General features: G+C 38.1%; 1 protein-coding gene across 6 annotated transcripts in view; it reads left to right on the forward strand.

Moving 5' to 3' along the window:
• Positions 1 to 18,019, forward strand: part of TTC17 (tetratricopeptide repeat domain 17) — a 136,848-nt gene that overhangs the window by 31,256 nt on the left and 87,573 nt on the right. For 5 of the 6 annotated variants that reach the window (XR_013523391.1, XR_013523392.1, XM_009007961.5 and 2 more), the window contains exons 3-9: positions 2,053 to 2,222; positions 3,554 to 3,665; positions 3,907 to 4,038; positions 13,032 to 13,141; positions 14,001 to 14,145; positions 14,584 to 14,723; positions 16,799 to 16,959. Coding sequence is in view for 4 of the 6 variants with exons in the window: in XM_009007961.5 (XP_009006209.1) it covers positions 2,053 to 2,222; positions 3,554 to 3,665; positions 3,907 to 4,038; positions 13,032 to 13,141; positions 14,001 to 14,145; positions 14,584 to 14,723; positions 16,799 to 16,959 (970 nt within the window). In the remaining 2 variants the exon portion in view is untranslated. Of the gene's footprint in view, positions 1 to 2,052; positions 2,223 to 3,553; positions 3,666 to 3,906; positions 4,039 to 4,446; positions 4,586 to 13,031; positions 13,142 to 14,000; positions 14,146 to 14,583; positions 14,724 to 16,798; positions 16,960 to 18,019 lie in introns of those variants that run through there. The other variant, XM_017978031.4, reaches the window with a different exon arrangement.

The following is an 18,019-nucleotide window of genomic DNA, read 5'->3' on the forward strand; positions in this document are numbered from 1 at the left end:
GTCATAAAACACTAAGGCCATGCTAAATGATCGTTTGGGGCTCTGTTGGGGTTCTTTACCATGTCACTGTGATCCATAAGCCAGGACCAAGGCCGACAGAGAAGCCGCTATCTGTAATATTGGCATTCTCAGTAGCTGAGGGAAAAAGAACATGGTGAAGCATACACTATATAAAAGCTTTCCTATAAAAGGGTTACATGGGACTTACATTACGTTGGCCCAAGCAAGTCATATTGCCCAAGCCTGAGTCCAGCAGAACAGTGATGTATCTTGTAAGGAGGGGCAGGATATTAGTGAATAGTAATACAGCCTATTACAATAACATAGTCTACTATTACAGTAAATATAACAAAATAATGTTTCATACCTATTAGACTGGCGTAAGTTAAAAAGTATGACAAAACCAAACATTGGTAAGATTCTGTAGATATAGGTGTTATGATCTACTCATTGAATTCTAACTGTTATTACCACTGTGAAAAGCAGATTGACATGTCTATATAGATCTGAAAATGTGCATCCCATATGACCCCATTCTTCTGCTCTTGCTAGAATTTTTCACATGTGTACATGGAGACATTTGTGAGAATATTGTAGCATTTTTAATATCAAAAAAGAGCTTTTTTAAAGAAGCAACATAAATGTTCATAGGAAAATGGATAAGTACATATGTATACTTCTATTTAAATGAAAAATTTAGAGCTACATTGACTAATGTAGATAAATCTCAAAAACATACCTACTTTTGTTAAAGTTGTAGATACATTAAGTATGATACCATTTATATAAAATTTTAAAACTTGCAAAGCAATGCTATATGTTGCCTTTGGATACATATATAATGAAAGTAATTTTTTAAGAGAGTAAGGGTAATGTATTTTATTAAAATATACATGGAAATGATATTCAGATTAATGGCAAGAAGAGATTTCGAAGACAGTAAAGAAGACCTTGAAATCCCTTGTTTCTTTCTTTAAAAAAAAAACTCTGAGCTGGGCACTGTGTCTCATGCCTGTAGTCCCAACACTTTGGGAGGTCAGGGTGGGACGATTGCTTGAGCCGAGGAGTTTAAGACCAGCCTGGGCAACATTGTGAGACCCCCCATCCCCATAAAAAATAGAAAAATTGTCCGGGCATCATGGCTCACACCTTAATCCCAATACTTTGAGAGGCCAAGGCAGGTGGATTGCTTGTACTCAGGAGTTCAAGATTAGCCTGGGCAACATGGTAAAACCCCATCTGTAAGAAAAATACAAAAAATTAACCAGGCATGGTGATCTGCACCTGTAGTCCCAGCTACTTGTGGCGCTGAGGCAGGAGGATCACCTGAGCCCAGGAGTTTGTGGTTGCAGTGAGCTATAATTTCACTACTCCACTCAGCCTGGGTGACAAAATGAGACCCTGTCTCAAAAAAAAAAAGAATTAACTGGGCATGGTGGCACATGCCTATAGTCCCAGCTACTTGGGAGGCTGCGGTGAGAGTATCACTTTACCCCAGGAGGTCGAGGCTGCAGTAAGCTGTGATCACACCACTGCACCACTCCAGCCTAGGTGAAAGGAAGACCCTGTCTCAAAAAAAAAGAAAATATTGGCATATGGTAGATATGAGTGGTGAAGATGTGGATATTTGTGTTATTTGTCTGTACATTTGAAAAAATAGATAGGAGTGTCAGAAATTAACTGGAATACCCAGGTAGCAATAGCAACGTGCTCTCTGTCTTGAAGGATTGAAATAACCTAATAGGTTTGTTTTCATTGCAGAGCCATTCTGTGCCAGGAAAGTTAAGTTATAGATGTGCTTCATGGATAATCAGAAATCGTATTATGAAGGCCCACGTGTGCCAATATGATAAATGTCATGTTCTGTTACTTTCTGTGTGTGGACATCTTTTTTGAGAAGCTTGTATATGTTGACTACGTTAACTGAGGGCATCTTCAGAATTCTTGTCTTCCTATGTAGAGGATTCTGACTTCTTCAAATTCCCCTTTCTCTTTGATAGCTAGACTAAAATTTTAGAAGAATCCATTCTGTTCTTACTTTCTTCTCAACAGAAACAATTAGTTGCTCAAAAAATTCACATAGAAGAGAATGAGGACAGAGACACAGGACTGGAACAGAGACATAATAAGGAAGACCCAGACTGCATCAAAGCCAAGGTGCCCTTAGGGGACCTGGATCTGTATGATGGCACATACATAACTTTGGAGAGCAAAGACATCAGGTAAAGAAGTTCTCTTTCCAAAAATAAAATTGCTTTTTCAAACATTCTTTTCTCAAATCAGTAAAAAATTATTTCTGTAATAAGAGTAAGCTTCAGTCACAGATGAGTTTTAGAATTTGAAAGTTCAAAATACATACATGTAGAATTCTTATAAATTAATATAAAATATTTCACATCACAGTAGAAAATGGAAGAATTTGGCTGGGCATGGTGCCTCACACCTGTAATCCCAGTACTTTGTGAGGCCAAAGTGGGAGGATTGCCCATAGCCAGGAGTTTGAGACAGGCTAGGCAATATAGTGAGACCCCATCTCTAAAAAAAAAAATTTTTTTTTAATTAGTCAGGCATGGTAATGTGCACTTATAGTTCTAGTTACTCAGAAGGTTAAAGTGAAAGGATCACTTGAGCCTAAGAATTCAAGGTTACAGAGAGCTTTGATCGTCCCACTCAGCTCTAGCCCAGTCTCCAGGCTGGGTGATACAGTGAGACCCTTACCCTGTCTCTTAAAAAAGAGAGAGACAGAGAGAGAGAGAGAATTGAACAATTTATAGTAAAAAAATAAAATTAAATTAAATTAACAAGACTACCTATGGCCAGTAAACATGGAAAACATATTTCTCAGAAATGATCAAATAAGTACAAATTAAAACATTTAGATAATTTTCATCTACCAAAACGGAAAGCATATAAAAAATTTAGTAACTGGTAAAAATGTAGAGACTGTCAATGGAAGTGTAAACTGGTTTAACATTTCTAGAAACAATTGAGCAGTTATATTAGTTATTAAAAAGTTCATGATCTTAACATTATGTGACCTATCTACTATTTTCTCTGTAATTCTTGACTTTAATTTGAACTCCCATAATGTTTGGCTCTTTATAGCAGCTATGTGAAATGGTATGAATATTGACTAATAATTAACTGTAAAGTTAAGATGCTTTGAGAATATGGGGAAAATTAGACATTTCTTAAAATATTATTGACTGAGTGCAGTGACATATGCCTGTAATCCCAACACTTTGGGAGGCCGAGATGGGAGGATCACTTGAAGCCAGGAGTTCAGAACCAGCCTGAGCAACATAATGAGACCTGTGTCTGCAAAAAAAAAAAAAAATTAGCTGGGTACAGTGGTGCATGCCTGTTGCCTCAGCTACTTGGAAAGCTGAGGTCAGAGGGTAGTTTGAGATTAGGAGGTCCAAGTCTACAATGAGCTTTGATCGTGCCATTGCGCTCCAGCCTGGGCAACAGAATGAGACCCTTTAAATAAGTAAATAAAGTATTGTTTATCTCGCCTTTTATTCATTCATTGCTTCTTGCTTCTTGATTTTAGTCCTGAAGATTATATAGACACAGAATCTCCTGTCCCTCCAGACCCTGAGCAACCTGATTGTACTAAAATTCTAGAACTTCCATATAGTATACATGCTTTTCAGCACTTGAGAGTAAGTAGAGAACTTTAGGGTTTTTTTTTTTTACATATTCTTCTTTCAGTTGGTCTCTCACTTATAAAGACTATTTCTCTTTCTTCTCTCCTTCCAAACAGCTTTATAATTTTACAAACATCTCCTATTTCTTGAAATTCCAAAATATTAGTATTTCAAAATAAATACGACAAGATACTGAATTATTTGTCATCTTTTATAGCTTTTGATTATGTCCTTTGAATCTTTTTCTTCTCTTCAGGGTGTACAAGAGAGAGTTAACCTTTCTGCACCTCTGTTACCTAAAGAAGACCCAATCTTCACATATTTATCTAAACGATTAGGAAGGAGTATAGATGACATAGGTCACCTCATTCATGAAGGCCTACGGAAGGTAAGTCATCAGTCACTTAAAGAGCCAGCAGGCTCTGTGTAAACAGAAGGTATTTTTCTCTTGGAAAATACCTTCATAACTTGTTTTTGTCTAGCAGACGATTTAAAATTACACTTACATTGATACAAATTGCATAGTTCCAGTGCTGGAGAGAAATGTGGGTAGACTAGTCTCCTTTACCAGGAAGAGATGCTGAAAAGTTTTATCTAAACTTATTCATGAAAAATGAAATATAAACTGATAGAAGCAACAGGGTCTATAGGCTAGATTATATACATTGTGTATGTAAGAAAGTTAATGTTTTAGTGTCTTTAATATGTCTATACACAATACATATATTATTACTGTTTTCTGAAACAGAAAAAGAATCACCACCAGCAACAAAATCTTCTGTAACTTTCTTTTAAGGGAACATCTACTTTAAAAAAAGGAAGTAGGGAATTATGTAACAGGACCCAAGAATTTAAATGTGTCATTCAGGATTAACGTGGGCATTTAGAAAATGTTTTTGCTCTTCTTTGCACCTAAGGAGTATCATAAAATACAGGTTAGTTTCTAAGCAGTATTAATTATAGTTGTATAAAATAAGATGTATAATTGCCACCTTTGTATACAGTTTATTCAAATACATTGCTCTGTATGTTGAGAGGAATTTTTAGATAAAAGTAAGAAATAACTTGACTTTCAAGTGCTTTATATGAATATTGTTGTAGCTATGTTACCATCTTCATCTTATTTTTCTGAAGGTAATGTAAAACTTTTGCATTCCCAGAACTTGATGAGTAATAAGAGAAAACTGGCCCAGGATTTTACAGTATCCTTCAGAGAATGGTTAGTTGAGAGTAGACCATAGTGGTAAGTGTTCTATAGACAGTTAAAATAGAAAGTAATTGGGTGGCTACTTTAGATCTAGCAGTCGGTGTTATTCTCTCTGGAAAGGTGAAATTTAAGCTGACACTTGAATCATAAGAAGAAACCAGAATTCAAAGATCATGGAAGAACATTCTAGGCAACAGCAAAGGCTCTGAGTCCTGAATGAGGTTAGGTGATTGTATTCATCTGCTCAGGTTTCCATGACAAAGTACCACTTTGGACAGTTTCTGCTCAGAACACTCCTGACACTAAATGTATAGAGTTTTTTCTCACACTGCTAATTCTCCAGTTCTCCCGACACCAACTAGGCGTCCTGCAACTCAATACAATCTGACACTAATTACCTGGAGTTAGCACAGACCCCACAGGTCAAGGACTCAGTCCCACAAGGCTACCTGCACTTAGATGCCAGTCAGACATCAAGGCCACCCAGCAAATCAGCTATAAAGTCAGAGTATTCCCACAGTCACCTCCCGAAGTTAAAACAGCCCACAGAAGTCAGGAAAGCACTTTACTTACTATTATTGGTTTATTATAAAGGATGCAATTCAGGAACAGCCCAAGGCATAAGCCAGGGAATAGCAAGGAGGGGTACACAGAGCTTCCATGTCCTCTTCAGAACACCACCCTACTGGAATCTCAATGTGTTCACCAACCCAGAAGCTCTCAAAACTGTTGTTTAAGGGTTTCTATTGGAGGTTTCACTACGTAAACATGATTGACTAAAGTATTGGCCATGAGTGATTAACTCAGTCTCTACCCTCTCTCCCCTCCCTAAAGGACATGGATAGGATGGGATTCTGAATGATCTATCCCTCTAATCATGCCTTAGTTTTTCTGGGACCAGCATCTGTCCTGAAGCTATCTGGGGGCCACCTGCTTCCAGTCATCCCATTGGCATATGAAAACCACACATCACTTGTGTGATTCTTCACATTTTAGATTTGTGTGTCAGAAACTGGGGACCAAGACCAAATATATTTGTTCATACCACATACTGGGTAGCTTAATAGAAATGTATTTCTCATAGCCTGGAGGCTGGGAAATCTAAGATCAAGGTGCCAGTGATTTGGTTCCTGGTGAGGGCTCTCTTCCTGCCTTGCATATGGCCACCTTCTCTGTATCCTGACATGGCCTCCTCTGTGTACATGCTTGAAGACAGAGAGAGAGATCTGTCTCTTCTATTGCTTATAAGGACACCATCCCTATCAAATTTGAGCCCCAATCCTTATGACCTCATTTAGCCTTTATTCATTCCTCATAGGCTTGATAACACTTGAACATATGAACTTTGAGGAGGCATAGATAGACATTTGGTCCATAACAGATGGCTTGCAGTCAAATTCAGGCCATTATTTCTGGAGCCTGGTCAGCAAGAGGAAGGATGATAGGGAGTGAAGCCAGAGAATTAGGCCAGTGCCAGATTATGTAGGGGTCTGAAAGCCAGGGTAAAGACTTTGGATTTTATTCCAGGTGTGCTGAGAAGTTGGAGCAGAGGAGCAATGTATTGCAAGTAATACTTTAAAAGATCACTCTGACTACTATATGAAAAAGTTATTGAAAGGGCCACAACTGGAAATAGCCCTGTTAGAAGGCTGTTGCAGTAGTTCAAGAGAGATTAAGGTGGTTTGGACTAGCAGTTGTTAGTAGTGGAAATGAGAGGACTTGAACTATTGAGAAGATATTTAGGAGTTTAGAAGCTGATGAGTTAGATGTGGGGATTGCAGGCAAAAGAGGAATCAAGGAAAACTCTTAAATTTTTTATTTGAACAATGTGAAGGTGGGGAGGGTTAGGGTTGGAGAAGAGAAAATAAGAGTTCTTTTGGGGCCATGTTAAATTTGAAATAGCTATATGAGTTTGGAATTTCAGCAAAAGTTGGAGTTGGGCACATAGAGAATAATTATTACATTACGAATATCTGAAGCCATGGAACTGGATGAAGTCATCTGAGAAAGAGTGAAGTTTGAGACGAAGCCAGTCCAAGTCCTGGCGGTCTCCCACATGTAGTTATCAAGCAGAGGAGGAAAGCCAGCAAAAAAAGATCAGAAAGGGCATCCTACAGAATGTGGTGTCCTAAAGCCAATGGAAGAAAGTGTTTGAAGGAAGGAGGGAGTAATTCACATAACATTAGAACATTTATAGATTTGGGAGAGATTTTATGAGAACTACAGAAGGGTATTTCTTTAAATATATATTTTTATCTTACCTCTAGTATGCTGCAATATATATTTAATTTATCATGATCTTTTCAGTAGTTCATGTAGACCTTTTAATTGAACTTTCTGTCCCAGTTTACACTATAACATGAAAATAAAAGATGCAAATCAAAATCATAGAATTTGTTAATTTGAAAAATAATTTTCTCAAAAGGCTATCAAAAAGAAAACTGAAACCTTCGTCACAAGTCAGTTGTGAAGTGTGTACTGTCCTTTAACCAACTTCAAGTAGAATTTCATAGTTAATCTGCTCATAGTGTTAAAACCTTTAGTTGCATCACTCAAAAATCAGATACTTTTCTTGAACATAGAACACTTAAGGATTAATAGTTCAGATTGTACTTATTGTAATCTTAAAAATTACGTTTCACTAAATTTAAACTATTTTTAACTATATTAAAATAACTATTTTTTAAAAATTGGTCCTTATAAAAGATTCAGACTATACAAATCTATTAAAGAAAATCGGAGGCAACACAACATATCTACAACCATACAATCTTTGATAAACCTGACAAAAACAAGCAATGGGGAAAGGATTCCCTTTTTAATAAATGGTGTTGGGAAAACTGGCTAGCCATGTGCAGAAAGCAGAAACTGGACCCCTTCCTGACACCTTACACTAAAATTAACTCCACATGGATTAAAGACTTAAACATAAGACCTGGCACCATAAAAACCCTAGAAGGAAATCTAGGCAAAACCATTCAGGACATAGGAGTAAGCAAGGACTTCATGACCAAAACACCAAAAGCATTGGCAACAAAAGCCAAAATAGACAAATGGGACCTAATCAAACTCCACAGCTTCTGCACGGCAAAAGAAACAGTCACTAGAGTGAATCGGCAACCAACAGAATGGGAAAAAATTTTTGCAGTTTACCCATCTGACAAAGGACTGATATCCAGAATTTACAAAGAACTCAAACAGATTTCCAGGAAAAAAACAAGCCCATTCAAAAATGGGCAAAGGATATGAACAGACACTTTACAAAAGAAGACATACATGAGGCCAACAAACATATGAAAAAATGCTCATCACTGGTCATTAGAGAAATGCAAATCAAAACCACATTGAGATACCATCTCACACCAGTTAGAATGGCAATCATTAAAAAATCTGGAGACAACAGATGCTGGAGAGGATGTGGAGAAATAGGAACACTTCTGCACTGTTGGTGGGAGTGTAAATTAGTTCAACCATTGTGGAAGACAGTGTGGCAATTCCTCAAGGCCTTAGAAATAGAAATTCCATTTGACCCAGCAATCCCATTACTGGGTATATATCCAAAGGACTATAAATCGTTCTACTATAAGGACACATGCACACAAATGTTCATTGCAGCACTGTTTACAATAGCAAAGACCTGGAACCAACCCAAATGCCCATCGATGATAGACTGGACTGGAAAAATGTGGCACATATACACCATGGAATATTATGCAGCCATCAAAAATGATGAGTTCGTGTCCTTTGTAGGGACATGTATGAATCTGGAGAACATTCTCAGCAAACTGACACAAGAACAGCAAATGAAATACTGCATATTCTCACTCATAGGCGGGTGAGGAAAAATGAGAACACATGGACACAGGGAAGCGGGTACTACACACAGGGGTCTATTGGGAATAGGGGAGGGACAGCGGCGGGGGGAGCTGGGGAGGAATAGCCTGGGGAGAAATGCCAATTGTGGGTGAAGGGGAGGAAGGCACGTTCTGCACATGTACCCCAAAACCTAAAATGCAATTTTAAAAAAAAAGATAAAATAATAAAAAAAATTTACAAAAAACTGAAAAAAAAAATAAAAATAGAAAAAGAAAGATTATTTTTCAAAAAATAAGAAATTGGCTATATTTTTAAATGGACTCTGAAAAAGCAAGCTTACTGTGCATTCAAAAAATATATTTGATTTTATCTCTAAAGACTTGCTATACAATTTAAGAAACATTCATTAGGTTAAGTGTAGTTAACCAGTATCTTAGCTCTACCAAACTACACAAGAAAACAACTGGGATTTTCATCCATATTTAAAATTAGGCTACCTGCACTGGTCTCAGCATTGGTAATAATGATTGGGATGAACACATTTCTCTAACCTTCTAAGCTTATGATGAAAGCCAGAGCCCCTGTATTGACTCTGGGAGGCTCACCCTCCTGGCACACAGGAAGCAACACTCCCTCTGGACATAAGGTGGTACTCACTGGTTCCCTTACTTTCCAAAGCAGTCTTTTCTGTTTGTTTGTTTTTTAAGACATGGCCTTGCTCTGTAGTCCAGGCTGCAGTGCAGTGGCATGATCACAACTAACCGGAGGCTCAACCTCCCAGGTTCAATTGGTCCTCCCACCTCAGCCTCATGACTACAGGCGTACACCACCACACTCAGCTAATTTTTGTATTTTTTTGTAGAGATGGGGGTTTTGCCATGTTGTCCAGGCTGGTCTCAAACTCCTGTGCTGAAGCGATCCACCCACCTCAGCCTCCCAAAGTGCTGGGACTATAGGCATGAGCCACCAAAAGCAGTCTTCAACCTTGTTTTGTTTCTCACTTGTGAGAGCCACATAGGAGACACCTTTATCCAACTTTGACCTCTCTAAAGCCAACATGCACCTGCGTATATACACTCAAAAGGTCTCCTCAGTCATTTCTGCTTCAGTGGAAACCCAGATGCGGAGACAAACCAGGGATAGAGAATGAAGAAGAAAATGAGTGGGCAAGGAAATCTTAGATGGAATTTGTCTTTTAGACATTTCATGTAAGTTCAGAAGGAGCCACACTCCAGCACAGTCCAGGCATTATCCAGCCAAAGATATTGACTTGAGATTAATATGATATGGTACCTCTGATTATTTAAAAATAATGCTGACCTCCCTTCCTGAATCTTTTAAGCCTTAAGATAAATGTGGGTAATAAAAAATATAAGTGGAAAAAAAAAAGAAAGTAAAAATAATAGTTTCAAAACTGGTTTGTAATACATTCTTCTGGAGTTTTATTTTTATATATGTTTATAGTTAAAACTTAATTATTCCCCATAGTATACATTTTTAATAGTAGAATTGTGGGAGTCAAAGGGTAAAATATACATTAATATGTATGTTAATATACATTACATTTTTCAAGCTTTTTACATACATGTCAAATTGTCGCCCTGAACTCTGAACTGCTGTAGTAGCTTAACATTTCTATGGTTTAAAATCTAAAGTTAATATCCAGTAAATATTGGCATTCTTTTTAGTCTTTGCCACTTTGTAAAAGGAAAACTTGTATCTTTTAAATTTCTATTTCTTTGTGAAGTTACATATTTTACATACTTTTTAGCTGTTTCATTATTTGAGTTGTCTGTTCATGTTTTTGGCCCTTTTTCCTTTTTTTCTGTCTTTATATTTAGAGTAAGCCTGTTGTTTAAGTTTGTGACTTCACTCAGATATTACATAAATAGAAAAATATTTTTTTTTTTTTTTTTTTAATTTTTTATTGGATTATAGGTTTTGGGGTACATGAGCAGAGCATGCAAGACAGTTGCGTAGGTACACACATGGCAGTGTGCTTTGCTTTTCTTCTCCCCTTCACCCACATTTGGCATTTCTCCCCAGGCTATCCCTCCCCACCTCCCCCTCCCACTGGCCCTCCCCTTTTCCCCCCAATAGACCCCAGTGTTTAGTACTCCCCTTTCTGTGTCCATGTGTTCTCATTTTTCATCACCCACCTATGAGTGAGAATATGCGGTGTTTCATTTTTTGTTCTTGTGTCAGTTTGCTGAGGATGATGTTTTCCAGATTCATCCATGTCCCTACAAACGACACGAACTCATCATTTCTGATTGCTGCATAATATTCCATGGTGTATATGTGCCACATTTTTCCAATCCAGTCTATCATCAATGGGCATTTGGGTTGATTCCAGGTCTTTGCTATTGTAAACAGTGCTGCAATGAACATTCGTGTACATGTGTCTTTATAGTAGAACGATTTATAGTCTTTTGGATATATACCCAGTAATGGGATTGCTGGGTCAAATGGAATTTCTATTTCTAAGGCCTTGAGGAATCGCCACACTGTCTTCCACAATGGTTGAACTAACTTACACTCCCACCAACAGTGTAAAAGTGTTCCTTTTTCTCCACATCCTCTCCAGCATCTGTTGTCTCCAGATTTTTTAATGATCGCCATTCTAACTGGCGTGAGATGGTATCTCAATGTGGTTTTGATTTGCATCTCTCTGATGACCAGTGACGATGAGCATTTTTTCATATGATTGTTGGCCTCATATATGTCTTCTTTCGAAAAGTATCTGTTCATATCCTTTGCCCACTTTTGAATGGGCTTGTTTGTTTTTTTCCTGTAAATCTGCTTGAGTTGTTTGTAAATTCTGGATATCAGCCCTTTGTCAGATGGGTAGACTGCGAAAATTTTTTCCCATTCTGTTGGTTGCCGATCCACTCTAGTGACTGTTTCTTTTGCCGTGCAGAAGCTGTGGAGTTTGATTAGGTCCCATTTGTCTATTTTGGCTTTTGTTGCCAATGCTCTTGGTGTTTTGTTCATGAAGACTATATTGAATAGGAGTGGTGAAACAGGGCACCCTTGTCTAGTACCAGATTTCAAAGGGAATGCTTCCAGTTTTTGCCCATTCAGTATGATATTGGCTGTTGGTTTGTCATAAACAGCTTTTATTACTTTGAGATACGTTCCATCGATACCGAGTTTATTGAGGGTTTTTAGCATAAAGGGCTGTTGAATTTTGTCAAATGCCTTCTCTGCGTCAATTGAGATAATCATGTGGTTTTTGTTTTTGGTTCTGTTTATGTGGTGAATTACGTTGATAGACTTGCGTATGTTGAACCAGCCTTGCATCCCTGGGATGAATCCTACTTGATCATGATGAATAAGTTTTTTGATTTGCTGTTGCAATCGGCTTGCCAATATTTTATTGAAGATTTTTGCATCTATGTTCATCATGGATATTGGCCTGAAGTTTTCTTTTCTCGTTGGGTCTCTGCCGGGTTTTGGTATCAGGATGATGTTGGTCTCATAAAATGATTTGGGAAGGATTCCCTCTTTTTGGATTGTTTGAAATAGTTTTAGAAGGAATGGTACCAGCTCCTCCTTGTGTGTCTGGTAGAATTCGGCTGTGAACCCGTCTGGACCTGGGCTTTTTTTGTGAGGTAGGCTCTTAATTGCTGCCTCAACTTCAGACCTTGTTATTGGTCTATTCATAGTTTCAGCTTCCTCCTGGTTTAGGCTTGGGAGGACACAGGAGTCCAGGAATTTATCCATTTCTTCCAGATTTACTAGTTTATGTGCATAGAGTTGTTTGTAATATTCTCTGATGATGGTTTGAATTTCTGTGGAATCTGTGGTGATTTCCCCTTTATCATTTTTTATTGCATCTATTTGGTTGTTCTCTCTTTTATTTTTAATCAATCTGGCTAGTGGTCTGTCTATTTTGTTGATCTTTTCAAAAAACCAGCTCTTGGATTTATTGATTTTTTGAAGGGTTTTTCGTGTCTCAATCTCCTTCAGCTCAGCTCTGATAGAAAAATATTTTAAATGTTAATTTCAGATTGGAGCTATTTCTAAGTAGATTAGGTCTTCTGACTTAACTTCTGAATAGAGCCCACCCAACAAGTTGTGGTCAGTTGATGGGATTTTCAATTTATTTCCCTCTTGGAATAAGCTGGAGTTGGATGGTCTTTATATGAAGATCACCTAATGCGCATTCTCAGCTGATGATTAGAATGCTCTCAGTTTCTTTGCACTGTGTCCTCTTCTTTATCATTGTTATCATTAGTCTTGCTCTTCTTCATCTTGAATTTTGGAAGAGCCAGAATATTAAAGGTACTCTTTTTGAGCATTCTAAATTAAACTGTCTTGAATCGTGTTTGTAATTTTACTTTTTTAATCTCTAGAACTCTTCCTCATGGGTACTGTATAACATGGCGTCGTTTTACTGGAGAATTAAGAATGAGCCATATCAGGTAGTGGAGTGTGCCATGCGAGCACTTCACTTCTCTTCCAGGTAAGATTCCTCCTCTTCTGGACCTGATTTTCCTGGTTTTCCACATTCCTCAGGACTGTTAAAGAAACAATACATAAGAAAACAATCCCCGGGCGCGGTGGCTCACGCCTGTAATCCCAGCACTTTGGGAGGCCGAGGCGGGCGGATCACGAGGTCAAGAGATCGAGACCATCCTGGTCAACGTGGTGAAACCACGTCTCTACTAAAAATACAAAAAATTAGCTGGGCATGGTGGCACATGCCTGTAATCCCAGCTACTCAGGAGGCTGAGGCAGGAGAATTGCCTGAACCCAGGAGGCAGAGGTTGCGGTGAGCCGAGATTGCGCCATTACACTCCAGCCTGGGTAACAAGAGCAAAACTCCATCTCAAAAAAGAAAAAAAAAAAGGAAAACAATCAGAAGCGGCATTGCATTTTATACTTTTCTCCATCCCTATTCAAAGAAATTAGTCCCACCACAAAAAAAAAAAAAAAAGAAAAATCACAGATGTCAAAAAGTTCAAAGTGATAATTGTGTAATATATTTTCCATTTCCATTAAGGAAAAGATGTGTTATGTGGGTGCCCTGTGATTCACGTGAGACTTGAATTATCATAAACTAAATTTAACTTTTCTTAAAGCAAATTTAAGTCCTAAATTGTAAAATCATACAGTATCTATACAGTATCTGCCTGACCTTTTTTTTGTGACAAAATTTGTAGCTATCAGGTTAAGAACCATCAATAATGTAAAAATGAAACACTATGATTATCTATTTTTGCCACCTATATCTTATTTTTCTAAGCTCAAGTCACTTTGAATGTCATTTTTCCTTGTCAAGTAGTTCTTCATAATCATGGAATATGTGCTGCTTTCGTTAGGCACAATAAAGACATTGCCCTGGTCAATCTGGCAAATGTTCTACACAGAGCACACTTCTCTGCTGATGCTGCTGTTGTGGTCCATGCAGCTCTGGATGACAGTGACTTCTTCACCAGCTATTATACTTTGGGGAATATATATGCAGTAAGTACTACTTTTTGTTTCATGAGTCACGCTAGTTGCCACTTTCTTTTTTTCTCTCTCCCCTCTCAGTAGAATGTTACTTTTTTCTGTTCTTCTTTTGGTGTGAACAATGGAAATGAAATTAGGAGGAAGAAAAATTCTCAGCACAATAATAATTGTTCTAGCCTCTTGCCCAAAAAAAATAATTAATTGGAATTTTAAACTTTTATAGAATACACCTTTTAAGGTTAGTAATATCTTCCAATAAAACCATCCTATAGTTTGTCTTGATATTGTAGGGATGTGGTCACTGAACAAAATAACGGTCATTGGAGAGTAAGATACTGGTGTGATCTCATAAATCATGAAAGGATTTGAACAGATGCAACCAGGCCATGGCTAACATTTCTTCCCCTTGTGTATATGTGTATATATGTGTGCTTGTTTTTGTCTCTTCAGATGCTTGGGGAATATAACCACTCAGTGCTCTGTTATGACCACGCTTTGCAGGCCAAACCTGGGTTTGAGCAAGCTATAAAGAGGAAGCATGCTGTTCTATGTCAGCAAAAACTGGAGCAGAAATTGGAGGCTCAACATAGGTAATTGAGAGGAAAAATTTCACTCAGCCACTCTGTAGAACCTTAGGTTAAATCTGTGTAGGGGATATCAGTGTTCATTTGTAATTGGAATTAAGAAAAAAATCTCTTCACTACTGCAAGTCCTATCCATTTCCTCCAAGTCCTGATCGTTGTGTAGAGGAATATCTTTTTTGGTCTGTTTGTTTGAGACAGAGTTTCGCTCTTGTTGCCCAGGCTGGAGTGCAATGGCACGAATTCAGCTCACATAACCTCTGCCTCTCAGGTTCAAGCAATTCTCCTGCTTCAGCCTCCCAAGTAGCAAGTAGCTGGGATTACAGGCATGCACTACCACACCTGGCTAATTTTGTATCTTTAGTAGAGTTGGGGTTTCTCCATGTTGATCAGGCTGGTCTTGAACTCCTGAACTCAGGCGATCTGCCCGCCTCAGCCTTCCAAAGTGCTGGGATTACAGGCCTGAGCCATCACGCCCGGCCTGAGGAATATCTTTAATTGTATGGATTCCTGCAACTAGAGAATATTTGTAGTAAAAGCTGTCATTTAAATCTTTACAGTTTTGATCATTGATTACTTTTATGAAGACAGATGGGGATGGAGAGACTGGAATACTTACAACTTTGTTGACTACATTTTTCTTTCCATGGAATATACTAAGTTTCAGTAAAATCACTTAAATGTACAATAGTTGATCTTTCTCTTCTTGGAGAAAGGTGGTGATTCCTAGGGTTGGCCTATTGTTAAGGTAGTTAAATGACATCGAGAGACATTATTTGACCCAAATTTTAATCATAATTATGTGTTAGGTTGTACAGTAATGGAATTCTATTGTATTTGATCCTTGAGGTATAATAAATTAAAAAACCATTTCCTTTCATCAGTAGGGCTAGTTAAGAAACTTCATGTTAACTCAGAAGTGAATTCTTTATATCTCAGAATTAGCTGTAATATTTGAGTTTACTTTGGTTATTAAGGAATTAAACAGAGATTTAGAACTCATTAAATTTTGTATTTGATTATTTTCCAGTCTGTTTAAAGCATAATGTGGTAGGAAGCAAAAAGGATGACAGCTTGCTTATTTATAACTGGTTTCTGTTATACCTGGCTGAGCTTTTTCCAGTATCATGCTCTTAATAATTGAACTGGCTCTATCTTACACAGTCTGTATAGCTCTTAAAATCTCTATGTGTTACAGTGTGTAATAGGCAGTAAGGGTTTTGTGATTAAATATAATCAGGCAGCTGATTTACTGAAATCAGGTGGTGAACCGTATTCCTTTCTAAGCATAATTTCTGTGGTTTTCCTGGCCCGTAACCAGTAAGCTAGAGTATGAAAGCAAAGTACCTTGGCCCCTAACTCTTAACTTCGTTTTTAAGCTGATTCAAGGGGAAAAAGTGACAAGGAGGAAAGGATTCTAGAAAGACTTTGAATGTTGGTGGTACTAACGCAAATTTTGTAGAGAGAAACAGAGTTGTTAAATATGTAAACTTGTATATTGTCATGTATTTTTTATGGCACCTGAAAAATGCAACATACCATTTGATGTCAGGAAAGTAGGGTATTCCCAGGTGTCATGGCTGATGCCTGTAATACCAGTTATTCTGGAGACTGAGGCAGGGTGGAGAGGAGGAATCACTTGAGGCCAGGAGTTCAAATCTAGCCTGAGTAACATAGCAAGACCCAGATTCTAAAAATAAATTAGCCAGGCATGGTGGTATGTGCCTGTAGTTCCAGCTACTATTCAGGAGGCTGAGGCAAGAGGACTCTTTGTGCCCAGAAGTTGTTTCCTGGAGTTGAGCCCAGGAGTACAAGGCTGCGGTGAGCTACAGTAGGCCTCTGGATCCAGCCCTGACAGCAGAGTGAGACCCCATTTCTTTAAAAAAAAAAAGTTTGGGAAGAATTTTACATTTATCTTTTTGCCCTGTTATTCTTGAACTGGTGGTACAGGGTTGTATTGTATGTTAAATAAAAGGAAAAACACAGTGATTGTTGCTGAGAACCAGAAAAAAATATATGTGTTTAAGTGGGTTTAAAATTTGATGACTTTATACCTCTTTTTCCTGGTATTAAAACATGTTAAGATCTCTCCAGCGAACACTGAATGAGTTAAAGGAATATCAAAAGCAGCATGACCACTACCTGAGACAGCAGGAAATCCTAGAAAAACATAAATTGATTCAGGAGGAGCAAATCTTAAGAAATATCATTCATGAGACTCAGATGGCAAAAGAGGCACAATTAGGTAAGTAGTGACTCCAAGTAATTGAAGACAAGTTAGGAAATTCACTTTTAGCATGCTTTACTATCATAACTTTTTTATAGCCTTAAAGAAGTATGAAGTAATGTTTATAACTTCCCTACATCTTGAAATCATGATTCATCACTGTTGGTATACCAAGAGGCCTGGGGAGCTGGTTTGGTCCCCCTTGTATTTTTTGGATTTACATTGTGAAATAAAAAACAAGTCTAGTCAGTCCTAGAAGTCTTAACAGTTATTCGCCTTTTGTGTTCAACATCAGTTTTTTTTTTCCAACTTTAATATGTATATCAGTCTCCTGGAGATCTTGTTGAAATGCGGATTATGATTCAGTAGGTCTGAAGTGAGACCTGAGAGTCTGCCTTCCTAATAAGCTCCCAGGTGATGCCTGTTGCTGCAGGTCTAAAAACTGTACTGTGGGGTAACAAGGCCTTACGCTAAGTGAATAAGAGCCAGACCCACCCTAGAAACAACCTACCCGTACTCCTTTTTTTCTTGCTGTCTTAAAAACAGTATTTTAGAAGTAAAATTTTAGACTGGAATTATTTTTCTTTTCTTTTTTTTTTTTTTTGAGACAGAGTGTTGCTCCATCGGCAGGCGCCAGGCTGGAGTGCAGTGGCGCAATCTCGGCTCACTGCAACCTCCTCCTCCCGGGTTGCAGCAATTCTTCTGCCTCAGCCTCCCGAGTAGCTGGGACTGCAGGTGCGCACCACCACACCCAGCTAATTTTTTTGTATTTTTGGTAGAGATGGGGTTTCATCATGTTGGCCAGGATGGTCTTGATCTCTTGACCTTGTGATCCGCCCGCCTCGGCCTCCCAAAGTGCTGGGATTACAGGGGTGAGCCACCATACCCGGCTAGACTGGAATTCTTGACTTGGGTCCAATGGATTAGTTTCAGAGGGTTTTGACATCCTTTCCAAAATTATATGTAGAATTGTGTATGTGTCCAATTTTATTTTTCTGGAAAGAGTATATAGCTTTTATTAAAATCTCTTAAGCATCTGTGATCCAAAAAATAGAACCACTGGTTTATAGGAACTTTG

Source organism: Callithrix jacchus, chromosome 10, assembly GCF_049354715.1.
Source record: "Callithrix jacchus isolate 240 chromosome 10, calJac240_pri, whole genome shotgun sequence".
NCBI lineage: Eukaryota > Metazoa > Chordata > Mammalia > Primates > Cebidae > Callithrix > Callithrix jacchus.